The sequence below is a fragment of the Mauremys reevesii genome, linkage group 17 (genome assembly GCF_016161935.1).
Source record: "Mauremys reevesii isolate NIE-2019 linkage group 17, ASM1616193v1, whole genome shotgun sequence".
NCBI lineage: Eukaryota > Metazoa > Chordata > Testudines > Geoemydidae > Mauremys > Mauremys reevesii.
The window spans coordinates 5,220,699-5,240,995 of NC_052639.1; the positions used below are offsets into that span (position 1 = coordinate 5,220,699).

Here is a 20,297-nt window from a genome sequence, read left to right on the forward strand (position 1 = left end):
TCTGGAACATCCCCCGCTGGGATGGGTCATTCGGTCCTTTGTTCAGAGCTTCAGTTTGTAGCAAAGTCCCTCCAGAGGTTAGAGGCAGGATTGAAGATGAGATGGAGATGAGGCCTTTTTAGTAAGAACGTCTCTTTGTTCTTACTGTGGGAAAGTACAGCAAAATGGAGTTTGGAGTCACATGGGCAAGTCACATGTCCATGCATGACTCAGTGCTTTACAGGTGACAGCCATTGCCTACACGCTGTCTTGAACGTCCCCAGGAAGACTTCTTATGTGAACTGAGTCTCCCAAGGTCTATTGTCAGTTAAGTGTTTCTTGACTGGGCACTTAACTTGCAAATTCCTTTCTCACAAAGCTGACCAAATGCTTTACTAAGGCTACTTGAGAATCAAAACACAGTGAGGTACAAGTACAGAGCCAATAGTCATAACTTCAGCTACACAAATGATGCATCCAGACAGCAAAGCAGAACCTTTCCACAGACACCTGACATGACAACCTTGGCACAATATTTGGTGCAAATATATAACAGTGGTTGCAACAATAATTTCTACGGTCCCAGATTAGGTCAGTAACATCACATGGGGACAAATTAACCCCCATCCCCAGGCTCTGGATCCAAACCCTGCAGGTGTCGTGGGGGCAGGGGGTGACTCACTCTGTCTTGTGGCAGAACTGCAGCAGCCAGGCCTGTGTGGCCGTGCTGTGCAAGGTGGAGATGCTGGAGAGGGACCAGCGGGCCATGGTGACTGTCCACTCCGTCCTGTGGATGCAGAGCGTCAGGAAGGTGGGGACGCGGCCGGTCAGGATTTTCCCAGCCACTCGCCCGTTCGCTGACGTGACAGGTTTTGTCGACCCTGGTGCAGATTTGACCAGGCCAAGGCGAGAGTCCCTTGGAAACCTGCCGGTATTTCCAGGTCCACACCTCCACGCAGGGAGCCTCCAGCCCCCGGAGCTCTGGCGGGTGCCCGGCCACTCAGGGCTGGCAGGCTCCCTGCTCTGGGAAGCTCTAGGAAAAGCCCGGGAGGCCGGATGGAGCCTGGAGCCCTGGAGGAGATTTGGGGTTGGAAACCCCTGGGGTTGGTGTTTCCCAAATGAACTGTTGTGGGGTTTTCATTTTGGTCAGAAACCCCCAAATCTTCAGCTTCCCTTCAATGCAAAGCTCCTTCCCCCCCTTTTTTTTCCAGTTTGGCTCCCAACCCAAAAATTCAATTAGTGCTGAGCTCAGAGCCCTGATGTGAGCAGGGTCCCCCTGCCCCCCCAGCCACCTCCCCAGGGGTGTGTGGGGTTCCCCCTGCCCACCCATCCATCCTCCCCCTAGGGGCAAGTGGGGTCCCCCCCCCGCCCAGCCCACCCATGTGTCCCCTCTGGGTGAGTGGGGGCTCCTTGTCCGTTCATCCATTCCCCATCCCCTCCCCAGGGCGAGTGGAGTCCCCCTGTCTGGCCATCTGTCCCCCCCCAGGGGGGTGAGTGAGGTCCCCCTGCCCGCCCGCCCGCCCGCCGACCCCCCCAAGGGCTGTCTGAGCACAGCAGGGCTGCACTGTACTGCACAGGGCATTAGTGCACAGCGACTTTGGCCCTGTGTGTACGGGCCGTGGCGTTCCACTTGAGTGGCTTTGGGCAGCCCTGGAACTGTGCTGGGGTCTCCCCAGATTGAGGGGGGAGCAGAGCAGGGCTCCAACCCCCGAGTGGGAAGGGGCCGGCTGACGGCGTGAGCCCCGCCCCGGCAGTGCAGCATCCCGAGCTCTGGTCTCCTGGTCATCGCAGGGCTGCACACACCTGCTTTGTCAGGTGCCCTGGGGCAGAGGCTGGAGGCTCGGGGTCACTGAGCAGTGACAGGCCGGATTTTCAGGAGCGCTCGCACCCATCATTCCAACTGCAGGCCCCAGGGACCAGGTTTGGGTGACTGGCCCAAGCTCACACAGCGAGTCCGTCACTGAGCTGGGGATAGAACCCAGGAGTCCGGGCTCCCTGCAGGGCAGGGCACGCTGGGCTGCAGCTCCAGGGGACGGAGCTTGGAGATGCCCCGTCATCTCCCTTTGGATGGGCAGAGGCCCAGCTGCCCTGCTTCCCTTGGGGTCTCGCGGCCCCACAGAAGAGCAGAGGGCAGTGGGGCCCAGCCGGGGGGCGGTGGAGTCCAGTGTGTCATCACATCTCCCTCATGCCCCTGCTCTGGGATCAGCCCACCCCAGATCCTGCCTGCCAGTGCCCAAAGCGCCCATGCAGGGCATTCAGCCCCTCCCCGGCACGGCCAGTCACTGCAGGCCCGGGCACGGCCCCAGCACGACAGCCCTGCCAGTGAGTGCTGAGCCACTCCTGCTGCCCCCTGGGGCTCTCTCCCGCACAGCGGCCCCATGACCAGTTCAGCATCCAGTCGCAGGCCTGGTTCAACGTCTCCGCCATGCCCTACCACATCCAGCCCGAAGTGCTGCCCAGCGGACACGCCACGGTACGTCCTTGGGGAGGGGCCACGGCCACTGGGAGGAGCCACCTGTGGCCCCCTTGCCTGTGGGGGGCTGGTTCTGTTAGCCCTGCAGCGCCTTGCTGGTGCCGATTGGCATGGTGGCCCTGGCTCAGGACCTGGCTTCTGGCAGGAAGAGACCGAAGCAGAGACTGAGAGTCACAGCCCCCCGGAGCGTGGCCAGGGCACACTCTGCTGCCTGGGGGGTGCTGGCAGTGACGGGGCGCTCCTGTGGGTGGGGAGAGCCAAGCCGAGCAGACCCAGGGCACGGTGCCCTGGCAGAGCCTGCAGCCGGCGCCTCGGGCTGGCCCCGGGGCACGGTGCCCCGGCAGAGCCTGCAGCCGGCGCCTCGGGCTGGCCCGGGGCACGGTGCCCGGCAGAGCCTGCGGCCGGCGCCTCGGGCTGGCCCGGGGCACGGTGCCCCGGCAGAGCCTGCGGCCGGCGCCTCGGGCTGGCCCCGGGGCACGGTGCCCCGGCAGAGCCTGCGGCCGGCGCCTCGGGCTGGCCCCGGGGCACGGTGCCCCGGCAGAGCCTGCGGCCGGCGCCTCGGGCTGGCCCGGGGCACGGTGCCCGGCAGAGCCTGCGGCGGCGCCTCGGGCTGGCCCGGGGCACGGTGCCCGGCAGAGCCTGCGGCGGCGGCGCCTCGGGCTGGCCCGGGGCACGGTGCCCGGCAGAGCCTGCGGCGGCGCCTCGGGCTGGCCCGGGCACGGTGCCCGGCAGAGCCTGCGGCCGGCGCCTCGGGCTGGCCCGGGGCACGGTGCCCGGCAGAGCCTGCGGCGGCGCCTCGGGCTGGCCCGGGGCACGGTGCCCGGCAGAGGCGCCGGCCGGCGCCTCGGGCTGGCCCGGGGCACGGTGCCCGGCAGAGCCTGCGGCGGCGCCTCGGGCTGGCCCGGGGCACGGTGCCCCGGCAGAGGCTGCGGCCGGCGCCTCGGGCTGGCCCCGGGGCACGGTGCCCCGGCAGAGGCTGCAGCCAGCGCCTCGGGCTGGCCCCAGGGCACGGTGGGTGTGGGTGAGAGCACCCCGTCCAGCACCGGCTGCAGCTCCCTGGCCCAGAGAGCGGCACCATGGGGCGCCTGGTACCAGACCGCGCGTGAGGTCTGAGGTGGGGAACAGACACCTTGAGCCCCCTGCTGATCTGGCCGGGGGTGGGGGGCAGCCCGTTGTCATGGTAACTGGGGTCACTTGGGTTGGTGGGGCACCACCCTTGCAGCTCCCACCCTGAGGTGAGGGGTCAGCCCTTCCCCCAGACCCCTCCTGGCCCCGTCTCTCTCCCCCCTTGGTGGGGCACTGACCCAGCTGTCCCTCCCCAGGTCCACACGGAGGTGGTGCGGGTGAGCCCGGATGCGGAGAAGGAGATTCCCACCTGGTGGGTGGTGCTGGCTGTGCTGGCCGGGCTCCTGCTCCTGGCCCTCTTCATCTGCGCCCTGTGGAAGGTGAGGCTGCCAGGGCTCGTGCTAGCTGCCAGAACGGAGCCCTTCCCGGGCAGATTAGTCCAGCCAAGGATCCCCACACGGGCAGAGCAGGCGCTCCCCTTGGGGGGAGGGATGGCTCCGTGGGTTGAGCATTGGCCTGCTAAACCCAGGGGTGTGAGTTCAGCCCTTGAGGGGGCCATTTAGGGATTTGGGGATTGGTCCTGCTCTGAGCAGGCGGTGGGACTAGGTGATCTCCTGAGGTCCCTTCTAACCCTAATAATCTATGATTCTGTGAACCTGAACCTGGGGGTAGCCAAGAAGTCCGTAGTCAGGTTCCAGGCCAGGGTCAATCCTAAGCGTCAGGGGCTGAGTCAGGTGTCAGGAGGTGAGGCCAGAGCCAGGAGTTTGGGGGCAGAGAGGGGTGTGGCAGCTACAGGAGATCCAGGCTGGGTTTCTACAGGCCGGGGAGCCAATCAGGAGCCATGAGGCTGCTGCCTGTCAGACCCCTTCAGGCAAGACTGCCCATGGTCAGTGTCCGCAGCAGGTCGCAGGCTGGTTGCTGCTGCTGCTGCTGGGTGACAGTCCGGAGATGCTGGCTGCCTGGTAGCTCTGCAGCCCTTAGTACTAGATCTGCAGGGTCTTACGTCCCCTCCCCCCTTATAGGGGTGCCTCCTGCTGGCCGGGATTTGCTGGGCGTGGCAGCAGCGAAGGCAGGTTGGGGGCATGGACTTGGGCTGTGGGCTCCCAGAATTGCTCTTCTGGGCCACAGCCCAACCCAGCTCTGAGGCACCAGAGAGAGCTGTGTCTGTTTTTGAAGTCCAGTATCTCATGGACCGCATCCTCCTCATGTCCTTGGACCCACACCAGAGAGCCTGGTGAGCGAAAGGGTTTCTGTGAGGATACATGAAACCCTGGGTGTACTGGGAGGGATCTGGGCAACTGACGCGTCCCACGCGCTGGGTTGATTGGCCGGCTGATGGAATGTGGCTCAAGGGATCGGGAGTCCAGTTTACAGCATGCTGGTGTGGAGGTTTAGGGCTGAGAGTGACACGTTTTGCCCGGCGGTGAATGACGCCAGCGGTCAGCATACCACTTTTAGTTCTCCTCGGCCTTGTCCGGGTGGGACCGCTTGGATCTACTGCACCCTGACAGTGGCTGCAGGATTGGTGGAGTTGTTGGGTATGGCTGAGTGGAAATGGGGGTGGAAGCCACAGATGGCACAGAATGGACTCTGCCCAACGGAGACGTGGCCGGCATTGCTGTAAGCAAACTCTGCTCGGGACAGGAGGCTCGACCATTTGTCCTGGTGGAAATTCATGAAGCAGCACACGCATTGTTCTAACAGTTGATTCCCTCACGTGGCCTGACCGTCAGTTTGTGGGGAGAGGCAGTGGATATGCAAGTGCAGACCCCAAGCAAAACCGCGACACAAACTGTGGACCCCAATCACTTGTGCTGCTTTCCAGGAGCCCATGAAGGCAAAGGATATGAGTCACCGGGAGCTGGGCCGTCTGTTCTGCAGAGGGCAGGTGCACAATGGGGATGCCATGGGCCATTTTTGTCAACTGGTGAGAACTCCAGTGTGCCCCTTAGACATGGGCAGCTCAGCTGTGAAGTCCAGGGCAATGGCCACCAGGGTCCAGACGGGGTGTCAGAAGGCAGTAGGGTGCCGAGGGGTTTCGAGCGCAGCGTCTTGGTGTGGGTGCATGTCTCACAGCAAACAACAGTCCAGTGGACTGTAGTGTGCGCTTGGGGCCACCAGAGGAATGGGCGGCCAAGGGGAGAGTCTCGAGGTGCCCCAGGTGGCCTGCTAGTGGCGAGTCAAGACAGAGCTGCAGTACCTCAAACTGGGGGGCCTGGTGGAACATACAAGCAGCCCTTGACACAGAGCAAGCCATCCTGGACCTACTGTTGGCCCCGGCCTGCTGTCTTGAGTTCCTCGTGAGGGGGCACCTTCCCCGTGGCTGAGTGGATCAGTGACATGAGGCCTGGGGGAACTGTGGCATCCAGGAAGTTCCGGGGCTTAAAATCGTGTGGGGACTCCTGGATGGTGAGATAATCCTCTCTTTGGGACCAAGCATCGGCAGTCTTGGTCTGGGTCTTCGGGTGTACGTGATGGTGAAATTGAAGTGTGGGAAGAACAGGGCCCAGCAAAGCTGCCTCTGGTTCAATGCTTTGGCTCAGCGGAGATACTCCAAGTTTTTAGGTTCCTGTAGCCCTGTACTGGGTACTGTGCACCCTCCAGATAGTGGCACCACTCTACGAAGGTCGCTTGGATGGCTAGAAGCAACTTATGTGGAGTTTTGTAATTTTGTTTGGCTGGAGTGAGCGTCCGTGAATAGCAGGCACAAGAGTGGAGATGCTGCTGGGGACCATGTCTTTGAGAGAGTAGGGCCCCAATTGCCATATTGGAGGCATCAGTCAGGATTAGTCGGGATGGACCAGTGTCGGGGAACTGGCAAAGGTCATCTTGAGCCGGTCGAATGCTTGTGTGTGGCCGCCAAAGCCCAGGTGAAGGTGGTATTTTTGCAGAGAAGCACTGTCAATGGGGCAATGTCGCCTGAAAACTCAGAGATGAAGCATCTATAAAAGTTAGTGAAATCCAGGAAGCATTGCAGCACCTTGATGTTTTGTGGGAGTGCCCAGGTTGATACTGCCCCACCTTCTTGGGGTCCATTTGGAGGCCCTTGGGGGACAAGATGTAGCCCAGAAACTTCACAGAGCACTGATCAAAGCTGCTGATTTCCAGCTTTGGATACAGGCTGTGTTGGCAGAGCTGTTCCAGGACTAACCGGACATGCTGGGTATGTTGCCCAGGATCCTCAGAGAAGACAGGGATCTCATTTAGGTGGACTGTGATGTACTAGTCTCGAATGCCATGGAAGACCTCGTTCACTAAGAGCTGCAATTTGCAGGGACGTTTGTGAGGCCAAATGGTATGACCAGGTATTCGTAGTGTCTGTACTGGGTTCAAAAAGCAGTCTTTCACTCATCCCAGTGGATCCGAACCAGGTTGTAGCCCCCCGTAGGTTGAGTTTCTTGAATACTTGGGTTGATTGTACACAGGCCAGTAGTTCTGGGATGAGTGGAAGGAGTAACCTGATTGAGGACCGGTAATCCACACATAGGCGCATGGTTCCTTTCTTTTTAACAAACAGAATAGGGCCCTGGCAGGAGAGGTAGATGGCCATATGAAACCCTTGGCTGGGTTCTCCTGGAGATCAGAACCTGAGCTGGCTGACCTGCGCTACTACATCACGTAGATATGGCCAAATGGCATCCTGGCCCCTGGGTGCAGCTCAGTGAAGCAGTTATAATCCCAGGATGCGGTGCAGTGTCAGAGGTGTTCTTCTTGAAGATGTCACAGCAGTCGCTGTGCTTGGGGAACAGTGCCAAAGCCAACTCTGGTGCTGGTCCCACCTGACCCGTGGCCAGGGCCGGGGTGTGTCTGGTTTCTGGGGCTTGTCAGATGACGCACGCAGGCAGACGTGCTGGAAGAACTAGGAGCAGAAGCTAATTTGGTGCTATTGCCAAAGAATGTGTGGGTCATGAGCCAACAGCCATGAAATGCCAAGGATTATGGGAAGTGTGGTGAGCAGATCGTCCCAAACTGGAGGAGGGCCGATGGTCCCAAATGGCAACTTCCAGAGGTACCGTCGCCTGTGTCACTGGCCCGATGACAGGAGCCATCTATAGTTCCCACTAGGTCGAGGACCATCTTTGATTGAACTGGATGGGCTCCTTTGTCCACTGCCCCAGAATCCACCAGTTCCCACTGTGGTGGGATTCGGTGAGCTTCTCTGCAACACCGAGGCGGACCAGGAGCTCAGGGTGTGGGGAGTGCTTGCTGTGCCTGGGACGTGGTTTCCATCATATGCAGGGTTTACAGTTTGGGTCAATGGCTCTCAGCACCCCACTGTACACATTGTCCCACTGCCTGTGCAGAGCCTGGTTCTCTGTCGTGAGCTACAACACTCTGTCTTGAAGGGTGGGGAGCTCCTGGAGGATATCAGCCCCTTTGGGCATTGCCAGGGCTTTTCCAAGATGAAAAGTCCTAGCCTCTTTAATCTCTTCTCATATGGGACCCGTTCCAAACCCCTAATCATTTTAGTTGCCCTTCTCCGAACCTTTTCTAATGCCAGTATATCTTTTCTGAGGTGAGGAGACCACATCTGTATGCAGTATTCAAGATGTGGGCGTACCATCGATTTATATAAGGTGTGACAAAGTTCCTCCTCTACCTTGGTGGATCCTGCGCTTATTGGTGGATTTTGCTAGCCTCAGAGATCTTCCTGTGTTGGATCAGGAGTTGGGAGGTTTTGGGGGGAACCCAGGCCCACCCTCTACCCCAGGTTCCAGCCCAGGGCCCTGTGGATTGCAGCTGTCTATAGTGCCTCCTGGTACAGCTACACGACAGCTACAACTCCCTGGGCCACTTCCCCATGGCTTCCTCCAAACACCTTCTTTGTCCTCACCACAGGACCTTCCTCCTGATGTCTGATAACGCTTGTTCCCCTCAGTCCTCCAGCAGCACATCCTCTCACTCCCAGCTCCTTGCGCCTCTTGCTCCCAGCTCCTCACACGTGCACCACAAACTGAAGTGAGCTCCTTTTTAAACCCAGGTGCCCTGATTAGCCTGCCTTGATTGGCTGCAGGTGATCTAATCAGCCTGTCTGCCTTAATTGTTTCCAGAAAGTTCCTGATTGTTCTGGAACCTTCCCTGTTACCTTACCCAGGGAAAGGGGACCTACTTAACCTGGGGCTAATATATCTGCCTTCTATCACTCTCCTGTAGCCATCTGGACTGACCCTGTCACAAAGGGAAATAATATAGTCTCCTTCTTATTCTCTATCCCCTTTTTAATGATTCCTAACATCCTGTTTGCTTTTTTGACCACCTCTGCACACTGCATGGACATCTTCAGAGAACTATCCACGATGACTCCAAGGTCTTTTTCCTGACTCGTTGTAGCTAAATTAGCCCCCATCATACTGTATGTATAGTTGGGGTTATTTTTTCCAATGTGCATTACTTTACATTTATCCACATTAAATTTCATTTGCCATTTTGTTGCCCAAAAACTTAGTTTTGTGAGATCTTTTTGAAGTTCTTCACAGTCTGCTTTGGTCTTAACTATCTTGAGCAGTTTAGTATCATCTGCAAACTTTGCCACCTCACTTTTTACCCCTTTCTCCAGATCATTTGTGAATAAGTTGAATAGGATTGGTCCTAGGACTGACCCTTGGGGAACACCACTAGTTACCCCTCTCCATTCTGAGAATTTACCATTAATTCCTACCCTTTGTTCCCTGTCATTTGACCAGCTCTCAATCCATGAAAGGACCTTCCCTCTTATCCCATGACAACTTAATTTACGTAAGAGCCTTTGGTGAGGGACCTTGTCAAAGGCTTTCTGGAAATCTAAGTACACTATGTCCACTGGATCCCCCTTGTCCACATGTTTGTTGACCCTTTCAAAGAACTCTAATACATTAGTAAGACACGATTTCCCTTTAGAGAAACCATGTTGACTTTTGCCCAACAATTTATGTTCTTTGTGTCTGACAATTTTATTCTTAACTATTGTTTCGACTAATTTGCCCGGTACCGACGTTAGACTTACCGGTCTGTAATTGCTGGGATCACCTCTAGAGCCCTTTTTAAATATTGACATTGCATTAGCTATCTTCCAGTCATTGGGTACAGAGTCTGATTTAAAGGACAGGTTACAAACCCTAGTTAATAGTTCCGCAACTTCACATTTGAGTTCTTTCAGAACTTCTGGGTGAATGCCATCTGGTCCCGGTGACTTGTTACTGTTGAGTTTATCAATTAATTCCAAAACCTCCTCTAGTGACACTTCAATCTGTGACAGTTCCTCAGATTTGTCACCTACAAAAGCTGGCTCAGGTTTGGAAATCTCCCTAACATCCTCAGCCGTGAAGACTGAAGCAAAGAATCCATTTCATTTCTCCGCAATGACTTTATCATCTTTAAGCACTCCTTTTGTATCTCGATCGTCCAGGGGCCCCACTTCCTGCTTCTGATGTACTTAAAAAACATTTTGTTATTACCTTTGGAGTTTTTGGCTAGCTGTTCTTCAAACTCCTCTTTGGCTTTTCTTATTACATTTTTACACTTAATTTGGCAGTGTTTATGCTCCTTTCTATTTACCTCACTAGGATTTGACTTCCACTTTTTAAAGGAGTCTTTTTATCACTCACTGCTTCTTTTACATGCTTGTTAAGCCACGGTGGCTCTATTTTAGTTCTTTTACTGTGTTTCTTAATTTGGTGTATACATTGAAGTTCGGCCTCTATTATGGTGTCTTTAAAAAGCGCCCATGCAGCTTGCAGGGATTTCACTTTAATCACTGTACCTTTTAACTTCTGTTTAACTAACCCCCTCATTTTTGCATAGTTCCCCGTTTTGAAATTAAACGCCACAGTGTTGGGCTGTTGAGGTGTTTTCTCCACCACAGGAATGTTAAATGTTATTATATTATGGTCACTATTTCCAAGCGGTCCTGCTATAGTTACCTCTTGGACCAGCTCCTGCGCTGCACTCAGGACTAAATCGAGAATTGCCTCTCCCCTTGTGGGTTCCCGTCCCAGCTGCTCCAAGAAACATCATTTAAAGTATCGAGAACTTTTGTCTCTGCATTTCGTCCTGAGGTGACATGTTCCCAGTCAATATGGAGATAATTGAAATCCCCCAGTTCTTAATTTTGATAGCTGGAAGATAGCTAATGCAATGTCAATATTTAAAAAGGGCTCTAGAGGTGATCCCGGCAATTACAGACCGGTAAGTCTAACGTCGGTACCGGGCAAATTAGTCGAAACAATAGTTAAGAATAAAATTGTCAGACACAAAGAACATAAATTGTTGGGCAAAAGTCAACATGGTTTCTCTAAAGGGAAATCATGACTTACTGATGTATTAGAGTTCTTTGAAGGGGTCAACAAACATGTGGACAAGGGGGATCCAGTGGACATAGTGTACTTAGATTTCCAGAAAGCCTTTGACAAGGTCCCTTGCCAAAGGCTCTTATGTAAATTAAGCTGTCATGGGATAAAAGGGAAGGTCCTTTCATGGATTGAGAACTGGTTAAAAGACAGGGAACAAAGGGCAGGAATTAATGGTAAATTCTCAGAATGGAGAGGGGTAACTAGTGGTGTTCCCCAGGGGTCAGTCCTAGGACCAATCCTATTCAATTTATTCATAAATGATCTGGAGAAAGGGGTAAACAGTGAGGTGGCAAAGTTTGCAGATGATACTAAACTGCTCAAGATAGTTAAGACCAAAGCAGACTGTGAAGAACTTCAAAAAGATCTCACAAAACTAAGTGATTGGGCAACAAAATGGCAAATGAAATTTAATGTGGATAAATGTAAAGTAATGCACATTGGAAAAAATAACCCCAACTATACATATAATATGATGGGGGCTAATTTAGCTACAACTAATCAGAAAAGAGATCTTGGAGTCATCGTGGATAGTTCTCTGAAGACGTCCACGCAGTGTGCAGAGGTGGTCAAAAAAGCAAACAGGATGTTAGCAATCATTAAAAAGGGGACAGAGAATAAAACAGAGAATATCTTATTGCCCTTATATAAATCGATGGTACGCCCACATCTTGAATACTGCGTACAGATGTGGTCGCCTCATCTCAAAAAAGATATACTCGCATTAGAAAAGGTTCAGAAAAGGGCAACTAAAATGATTAGGGGTTTGGAGAGGGTCCCATATGAGGAGAGATTAAAGAGGCTAGGACATTTTTTAGCTTGGAAAAGAGGAGACTAAGGGGGGATATGATAGAGGTATATAAAATAATGAGTGATGTGGAAAAAGTAGATAAGGAAAAGTTATTTACTTGTTCCCATAATATAAGAACTAGGGGTCACCAAATGAAATTAATGGGCGGCAGGTTTAAAACAAATAAAAGGAAGTTCTTCTACACGCAGCACACAGTCAACTTGTGGAACTCCTTACCTGAGGAGGTTGTGAAGGCTAGGACTATAACAGCGTTTAAAAGAGAACTGGATAAATTCATGGAGGTTAAGTCCATTAATGGCTATTAGCCAGGATGGGTAAGGAATGGTGTCCCTAGCCTCTGTTTGTCAGCGGGTGGAGATGGATGGCAGGAGAGAGATCACTTGATCATTGCCTGTTAGGTTCATTCCCTCTGGGGCACCTGGCATTGGCCACAGTCGGTAGACAGGATACTGGGCTAGATGGACCTTTGGTCTGGCCCAGTATGGCCGTTCTTATGATAGCCTCTCTAATCTCCCTTAGCATTTCATCGTCACTATCGCTGTCCTGGTCAGGTGGTCGATAATAGATTCCTAATGTTATATTCTTATTAGAGCATGAAATTTCTATCCATAGAGATTCTATGGAACATGTGGATTCACTTAAGATTTTTACTTCATTTGATTCTACATTTTCTTTCACATATAGTGCCACTCCCCCCACTGCACAACCTGTTCTGTCCTTCCGATATATTTTGTACCCTGGAATGATTGTGTCCTATTGATTGTCCTCAGTCCACCAGGTTTCTGTGATGCCTATTATATCCATATCCTCCTTTATCACAAGGCACTCTAGTTCACCCAGCTTATTATTTAGACTTCTAGCATTTGTGTACAAGCACCTTAAAAACTTGTCCCTGTTTATTTGTCTGCCCTTTTCTGATGTGTCCGATTCTTCATGTGAATGTTTCTCGTCTGATCTGGCCCCTACATTATCCTCTTCCGTCCTCTGCTCCTGACTATAACCTAGAGATTCTCTATCAATAGACTCTCCCCTAAGAGAAGTCTGTGTCCGATCCACATGCTCCTCTGCAGCAGTCGGCTTTCCCCCATCTCCTAGTTTAAAAACTGCTCTGGAACCTTTTTAATGTTTAGTGCCAGCAGTCTGGTTCCACTTTGGTTTAGGTGGAGCCCATCTCTCCTGTATAGGCTCCCCCATCCCAAAAGTTTCCCCAATTCCTAATGAACGTGAACCCCTCCTCTCTACACCATTGTCTCATCCACACATTGAGACATTGAAGCTCTGCCTGCCTACCTGGCCCTGCGCGTGGAACTGGGAGCATTTCTGAGAATGCCACCATAGAGGTCCTGGATTTCAGTCTCTTCCCTAGCAGCCTAAATTTGGCTTCCAGGACATCTCTCCTACCCTTCCCTATGTCATTGGTACCTACATGTACCATGACCACCGGCTCCTCCCCAGCACTACACATAAGTCTGTCTAGATGCCTCAAGAGATCCGCAACCTTTGCACCAGGCAGGCAAGTCACCATACGGTTCTCCCGGTCATCACAAACCCAGCTATCTACGTTTCTAATGATCGAATCTCCCATTACTAACACCTGCCTTTTCCTAGCAACTGGAGTTCCCTCCCCTGGAGGGGTAACCTCACTGCGAGAGGCAACCCCAGCACCATCTGGAAGGAGGGTCCCAACTATGAGAAGGTTTCCCTCTGCTCCCATTGTCTGCTCTGCTTCCCTGGGCCTTTCATCCTCCTCAACAGCGCAGGGGCTGTCTGATTGGAGGTGGGACAATTCTACAGTCTCCCAGAAAGCCTCATCAACATACCTCTCTGCCTCTCTTAGCTCCTCCAGTTCCGCCACCCTGGCCTCCAAAGCCCGTACGCGGTCTCTGAGGGCCAGGAGCTCCTTGCACCGACCGCACACATACGCCACCCGCCCACAGGGCAGGTAATCATACATAGAATCATAGAATCTCAGGGTTGGAAGGGACCTCAGGAGGTCATCTAGTCCAACCCCCTGCTCAAAGCAGGACCAAACCCAACTAAATCATCCCAGCCAGGGCTTTGTCAAGCCTGACTTTAAAAACCTCTAAGGAAGGAGATTCCACTATCTCCCTAGGTAACCCATTCCAGTTCTTCACCACCCTACTAGTGAAAAAGTTTTTCCTAATGTCCAACCTAAACCTCCCCTTCTGCAACTTGAGACCATTACTCCTTGTTCTGTCATCTTCTACCACTGAGAACAGTCTAGATCCATCCTCTTTGGAACCCCCTTTCAGGTAGTTGAAAGCAGCTATCAAATCCCCCCTCATTCTTCTCTTCTGCAGACTAAACAATCCCAGTTCCCTCAGCCTCTCCTCATAAGTCATGTGCTCCAGCCCCCTAATCATTTTTGTTGCCCTCCGCTGGACTCTCTCCAATTTATCCACATCCTTCTTGTAGTGTGGGGCCCAAAACTGGACACAGTACTCCAAATGAGGCCTCACCAGTGCTGAGTAGAGGGGAATGATCACATCCCTCGATCTGCTGGAAATGCCCCTACTTATACAACCCAAAATGCCATTAGCCTTCTTGGCAACAAGGGCACACTGTTGACTCATATTCAGCTTTTCGTCCACCGTAACCCCTAGGTCCTTTTCTGCAGAACTGCTGCCCAGCCATTCGGTCCCTAGTCTGTAACAGTGAATGGGATTCTTCCGTCCTAAGTGCAGGACTCTGCACTTGTTCTTGTTGAACCTCATCTGATTTCTTTTGGCCCAATCCTCTAATTTGTCTAGGTCCCTCTGTATCCTATCCCTACCCTCCAGCGTATCAACCACTCCTCCCAGTTTAGTGTCATCTGCAAATTTGCTAAGGGTGCAGTCCACACCATCCTCCAGATCGTTAATGAAGATATTGAACAAAACCGGCCCCAGCACCGACCCTTGGGGCACTCCACTTGATACCGGCTGCCAACTAGACATGGAACCATTGATCACTACCCGTTGAGCCCGACCATCTAGCCAGTTTTCTATCCACCTTACCGTCCATTCATCCAGCCCATACTTCTTTAACTTGCTGGCAAGAATACTGTGGGAGACTGTATCAAAAGCTTTGCTAAAGTCCAGAAATAGCACATCCACTGCTTTCCCCTCATCCACAGAGCCGGTTATCTCATCATAGAAGGCAATTAGGTTAGTCAGGCATGACTTGCCCTTGGTGAATCCATGCTGACTGTTCCTGATCACTTTCCCCTCCTTTAAGTGGTTCAGGATTGATTCCTTGAGGACCTGTTCCATGATTTTTCCAGGGACTGAGGTGAGACTGACTGGCCTGTAGTTCCCTGGATCTTCCTTCTTCCCTTTTTTAAAGATGGGCACTACATTAGCTTTTTTCCAGTCGTCCGGGACCTCCCACGATCGCCATGATTTTTCAAAGATAATGGCCAACGGCTCTGCAATCTCATCGGCCAACTCCTTTAGCACCCTCGGATGCAGTGCATCCGGCCCCATGGACTTGTGCTCGTCCAGCTTTCCTAAATAGTCCTGAACTACTACTTTCTCCACAGAGAGCTGGTCACCTCCTCCCCATACCGTGTTGCAGAGTGCAGCTGTCTGGGAGCTGACCTTGTCTGTGAAGACAGAGGCAAAAAAAGCATTGAGTACACTAGCTTTCTCCACATCCTCTGTCACTAGGTTCCCTCCCTCATTCAGCAAGGGGCCCACACTTTCCTTGACTTTCTTCCTGTTGCTAACATACCTAAAGAAACCCTTTTTGTTACTCCTAACATCTCCGGCTAGCTGCAACTCCCAGTGTGATTTGGCCTTCCTAATTTCACACCTGCATGCCTGAGCAATACTTTTATACTCCTCCCTGGTTATTTGTCCAATCTTCCACTTCTTGTAAGCTGTTTTTTTGTGTTTAAGATGAGCAAGGATTTCACTGTTAAGCCAAGCTGGTCGCCTGCCATATTTAACTTTTCTTCCTACACATCGGGATGGTTTGTTCCTGCAACCTCAATAAGGTTTCTTTAAAATACAGCCAGCTTTCCTCGACTCCTTTCCCCGTCATGTTATTCTCCCAGGGGACCTTGCCCATCAGTTCCCTGAGGGAGTCGAAGTCTGCTTTTCTGAAGTCCAGGGTCTCTGTTCTACTGCTCTCCTTTCTTCCTTGTGTCAGGATCCTGAACTCGACCATCTCGTGGTCACTGCCTCCCAGGTTCCCATCCACTATTGCTTCCTCTACTATTTCTTCCCTGTTTGTGAGCAGCAGGTCAAGAAGAGCTTTTCCCCTAGTTGGTTCCTCCAGCACTTGCATATCGTGAATCCTAGCCCCTGGCAAGCAGCACACCTCTCGGTTCTCCCGGTCAGGGCGGCAGATAGATGACTCAGTCCCCCTGTGGAGAGAGTCCCCAACCACCACCCTCCTCCTCCTCTTGGGAGTGGTGGTCATGGAACCCCCATCCCTAGGACGGCGCATCTCATGCCTCACTCAGCACAATAAACTGGATAGGCCCCACTCTGCTGCTGGGCTTCTGCCTGCATTGTCTCCTAGTTAATGGAAGGGTTTTGTTTAAATCAAGAAGTTTTGAATGTAGTTTAGTTTATAGTTTTATAAAACAGCAAGGGGCCCGTGCCCCCTTCCCACTCCCCTTCCAAACTCCCTTGCGAAACTCCCTGTTAGCAGCCCCTGGTCGCAATGCGTTCACCTCACCCCAGGCCAGGGTGGTCCAGCAATCTGTCAGGAGCCCGACGAGGGCACTCAGGCCCTGGGGCAGAGCAGTTCATAGTTGGGTTCCAGGCCAGGGTCGATACTGAGGGTCAGGAGGCGAAAGTCAAGCCCAAGCAAGGCAGAAGCCAGGAGTTCAGGAGCAGGGGTGGGTGTTGGAGCAGCTACAGAAGATCTGTGCTGCTGCCTGGACACTTCCCGGAATGCCCCTGGGGTTTATATAGGGGGGGAGCCAATCAGGAGCCATGAGGCTGCTGCCTGTCAAACTCTTGAGGCGGGACTTCCCATAATCCGCATCGACAGCAAGTTGTTGGCAGTGGAGCCCCACTGGTTACAGCTGCCTGGCAGTGCTTCCGGCCTAGGTTCTAGCCCTGCAGGAGACTGGCCCAGCCGGGGGAGGGGGGCCCAGCCAGTCAGTGCGAGGGTGCCCTGGGGGTCTGGCTTGGTGCTCAGAAGGGGCTGGAAGACATATTGGGGCGGGTGTGTCACTGCAGAAATGAAAGCAGTGGCACATCTGCCCTGGGGGCTCCACATCCCCTGCCCCAGCCAGCGGGCTGCAGTGGGCCCCCCCTTTCCAGGTGGGTGTGGGGAGGGGCAGAGGCACCCTCCTGTCCCCATTGCTCACAGGAGAGGGGAAGGAGATTGGCTGCTCTTCCCCAGGAGGCGGGGCAGTGGTGAAGGCAGCCAATCAGAGGAAGTTTCATCCCCCGGGAGAGTGGAAATGTGGCCTCCAGCTGTGGGGCTGCAGCTGGAGAAACATATTTCCCGGGTCCCTGATCTCATGCACACTGAGCCTGCTGCTGCCAGGGGGCCGCTGTTGGAGAGGTGTTTGGGGGAGTTGGGGGGAACGTGCGTGATGGGGTTGTTGGGGGAGGCATGTCATTTGGAAGGGCCTTTTGGGGGATGTTGGGGGGCTGGGCTGTTTGGGGTCGTTGGGGGATCTGGGGCCTAGGCAGGGGTCTGGGGTCACTGTTTCCCTCTCTCACAGATGGGGTTTTTCAAGAGAACCCGGCCGCCCATGGACGACCAGGAGGAGCTAACGAGTGATGAGACAGGGGAGCCATGCACAGGGAGGGGCCAGTAGGGGGGGGCCTCCCAAACTGGTCCCCTCCTTGCGCTCCCGTCCCTACCTCCTGCACATGCAGCCCATGCCTGGGGCCTGCGCCAGCCAACCGGACAGGCAGCTTTTCCTGTAGTGTGCACACCCTGCCCCACACCAGCTGAGGCTCCCCAGCGGTCTCCCCTCCCAGCCAAGGGGCCCGGGCCGTACCCTGTGGCAGGCTGTGTCCTGGTACCAGAGCAGGCACGGGCAGGGCTGGCCAGAGGAAAGTTCCCCCCCCCCCCCGCCATGCCAACAGCTCAGCCCCAGGATCTCAGTCCTGCCCCTGGCACTCAAGGGGGAGCTGAGGCAGCATCACAGAATCCAAGGCCAGAAGGGGCTGTTGGATCAGCTCGTCTGCCCCCAGCACAGACCAGGCCCCCGGTGCTGAGCCCAGAGCTGGCAGAGACCAGGAGAGACCGAGCAGGGAATTGACGAGGAGACAGATCCACCCCCAGGGCTTCAGAGGTCCCTGCCCACCGTGGCAGAGCCTGCTGCCCAGCCCCACGCAGCCGGGTGCCCTGTGAGCAGCCTCCTCCTAGCACCACGCCGATTTCCACCTCTTGCAGAGGCTGATCAGCCCTGGGGGGTGGTCAAACAGCTGCCGAGCCCCCCCCCCTTGCAGGGCAGAGCACCAAGCCCCCAGCTGCACCCTTGGGGGAGACATTCCCCCCACACTGCTCCTGCATCACGGGCCCCGCTCCTGGCCAGGGGAGCAGGGAATTGTAGCCTCCCTCCTGCTGCTTCCTGCTGTGCAATAAACGAGCTCCCAGAACCTGTGCAGGGCGTCCTTTCCTGGCCACATGCGGGGGGCAGGTCATCGTGGTGCCTGGGCTGTGGGAGTAGCGGGGGGACTCCTGGATGGGAGTGGGGGGGCGGCGGTAGGACCCTCACGTGCAGGGCAGTGGCACCAGCGTCCCTGGGGAGCAGCAGCTTTTCCTCAGCCCTTGGGCACAGACCCCCCCATTGCATGCTGGGATGGAGGCACTGCTCTCCAGTCCCATTGCATGCTGGGATGGAGGCACTGCTCTCCGGCCCCATTGCATGCTGGGATGGAGGCACTGCTCTCCGGCCCCATTGCATGCTGGGATGGAGGCACTGCTCTCCAGCCCCATTGCATGCTGGGATGGAGGCGGGGCGTGGGAGAGCTTGAAGGGGGGGCAAGGGGAAATGGGGGCGAGGCTGCGTGTCAGCTCAGCTGGGTCTGCCCCTTAGCGATGGGGGGGGATTAGCCCTAGGCCTGGTTTGGGCTGCCACGGGGCTGGGCACTTGTCTCCTCTCTCTGCAAAGCCGTTGCCAGTCCAGGCAGCTGGCACAAGGGGCCATTAGCCTAAGGGGCCAACCGCCGCCAGCACACTCACCATTGGCCTCTGCGTAAAGGTGTCCCGCGGGGAGGGGGTCACAGCTCCCGGTGCTCAGCCCCTCCAGAAACCGGGGAGCACAGCTCCCGTGCTCGGCCTCCAGAAACCGGGGGTCACAGCTCCCGGTGCTCAGCCCCTCCAGAAACCGGGGGTCACAGCCCCTGGTGCTCGGCCCCGCCAGGAACCGGGGGGCGGGGGAGCACAGCTCCCGGTGCTCGGCCCCTCCAGAAACCGGGGGGGGGGTCACAGCTCCCGGTGCTCAGCCCCTCCAGAAACCGGGGGGGTGGGGGAGTCACAGCTCCCGGTGCTCAGCCCCTCCAGAAACCGGGGGGGGGGGCCGGGCTGGTGCAAAGATATTTTGCGCCCAGGTGAAACATCTACGTTGCGCCCCGGAGCACCGCTTAGTATAAACTTTCAAAAATGAATCCTGCATAATGTGGCCTTGGTCATTAGAATTAATACACGTTCGGCTTGAAAATGTATTAATGTCATTATCAGAGGGGAGCCGTGTTAGTCTGGAGCTGTGAAAGCAGCAGAGTCCTGTGGCACCTTAGAGACTAACAGACGTTTTGGAGCATGAGCTTTCGGGGGTGAATCCCCACTTCGTCAGACGCACCCCCGAAAGCTCATGCTCCAGTACGTCTGTTAGGCTCTAAGGTGCCCAGGACTCTTTGCTGCTTTTAATTTCATTATTTAGTCTACATCTGTAATGAAAATAAATGGCCTTGAGTCTCCTGCACGTGGCTAGAGTCCCCCCCCCCGGATCTGGAAAGGGCTGCTCTGGGGATCAGAGCACAGAGCTGGAGTCAGGATCTGGCTTCTAGTCTCCACCCTGGCACCAGTCACTGGATGACGTCAGGCAAGTTACTTCCCTGTTCTGGGCTTCAGCTCCCCCCAGCGCTGAGGTGTGACTTGGTTCCTTGCTCCTGGGCTGGCCCGTGCAAGGTGGCTGAAGGCCTGGCTTCCCCACAGCGGGGAGGTGAGGACAGAGTTCCAGCCTCCGTCATGACCCTCCTGGTTGCTTTACTCTGCCCCACGCCCCTTCCTCAGAGAGCTCTGGCCCAGGGCAGAGGAGTCAGTGTCATTCTGGGTCTGATTTTCAGAGCTGCTGAGCACCTGCGGTTCCCCGATGTCTCTGGGAACTCCAGGGTTCTCAGTACTTCTGAAACTCAGGGCCATTTATTTCAAATGCTGGCCCAGGCCTGAGCCTGCAAAGGCAGGTCCATGCACACCCATCAGTAGCAATACAAGCAATCAGGAGAATGATGAGGGCGGTTGGCCCAATGCTGGGAGTGGGGCTGATATGGCCCTAATGTGATCGGTAAACTTCTACCTAGTAAAGTTACTGGTGCATCTGCTGTCATTCAGTGGGAGAACAAAGATCTCTGGGGTGCTGCAGCCTGCCCAGGCTTCAGCTGCACTTACCCTGAGTTGCTCGCACACTTGCAGTGGTTGTGCACCACGCCCTGGTCACCCATGTTAC

The 20,297-nt window shown here is 54.8% G+C and overlaps 1 protein-coding gene across 5 annotated transcripts in view; it reads left to right on the top strand.

The window, feature by feature from the left end:
• Nucleotides 1-18,216, top strand: part of ITGA2B (integrin subunit alpha 2b) — a 49,954-nt gene extending 31,738 nt beyond the window's left edge. For 2 of the 5 annotated variants that reach the window (XM_039504276.1, XM_039504278.1), the window contains 4 exons: nt 677-910; nt 2,351-2,452; nt 3,775-3,897; nt 17,343-18,216. In XM_039504276.1, the coding sequence (XP_039360210.1) occupies nt 677-910; nt 2,351-2,452; nt 3,775-3,897; nt 17,343-17,438 (555 nt within the window). In that variant the 3' untranslated portion in view covers nt 17,439-18,216. Of the gene's footprint in view, nt 1-676; nt 911-2,350; nt 2,453-3,774; nt 3,898-17,342 lie in introns of those variants that run through there. The other 3 variants (XM_039504277.1, XR_005589301.1, XR_005589300.1) reach the window with 3 other exon arrangements.
• Nucleotides 18,217-20,297: the final 2,081 nt, after the last annotated feature.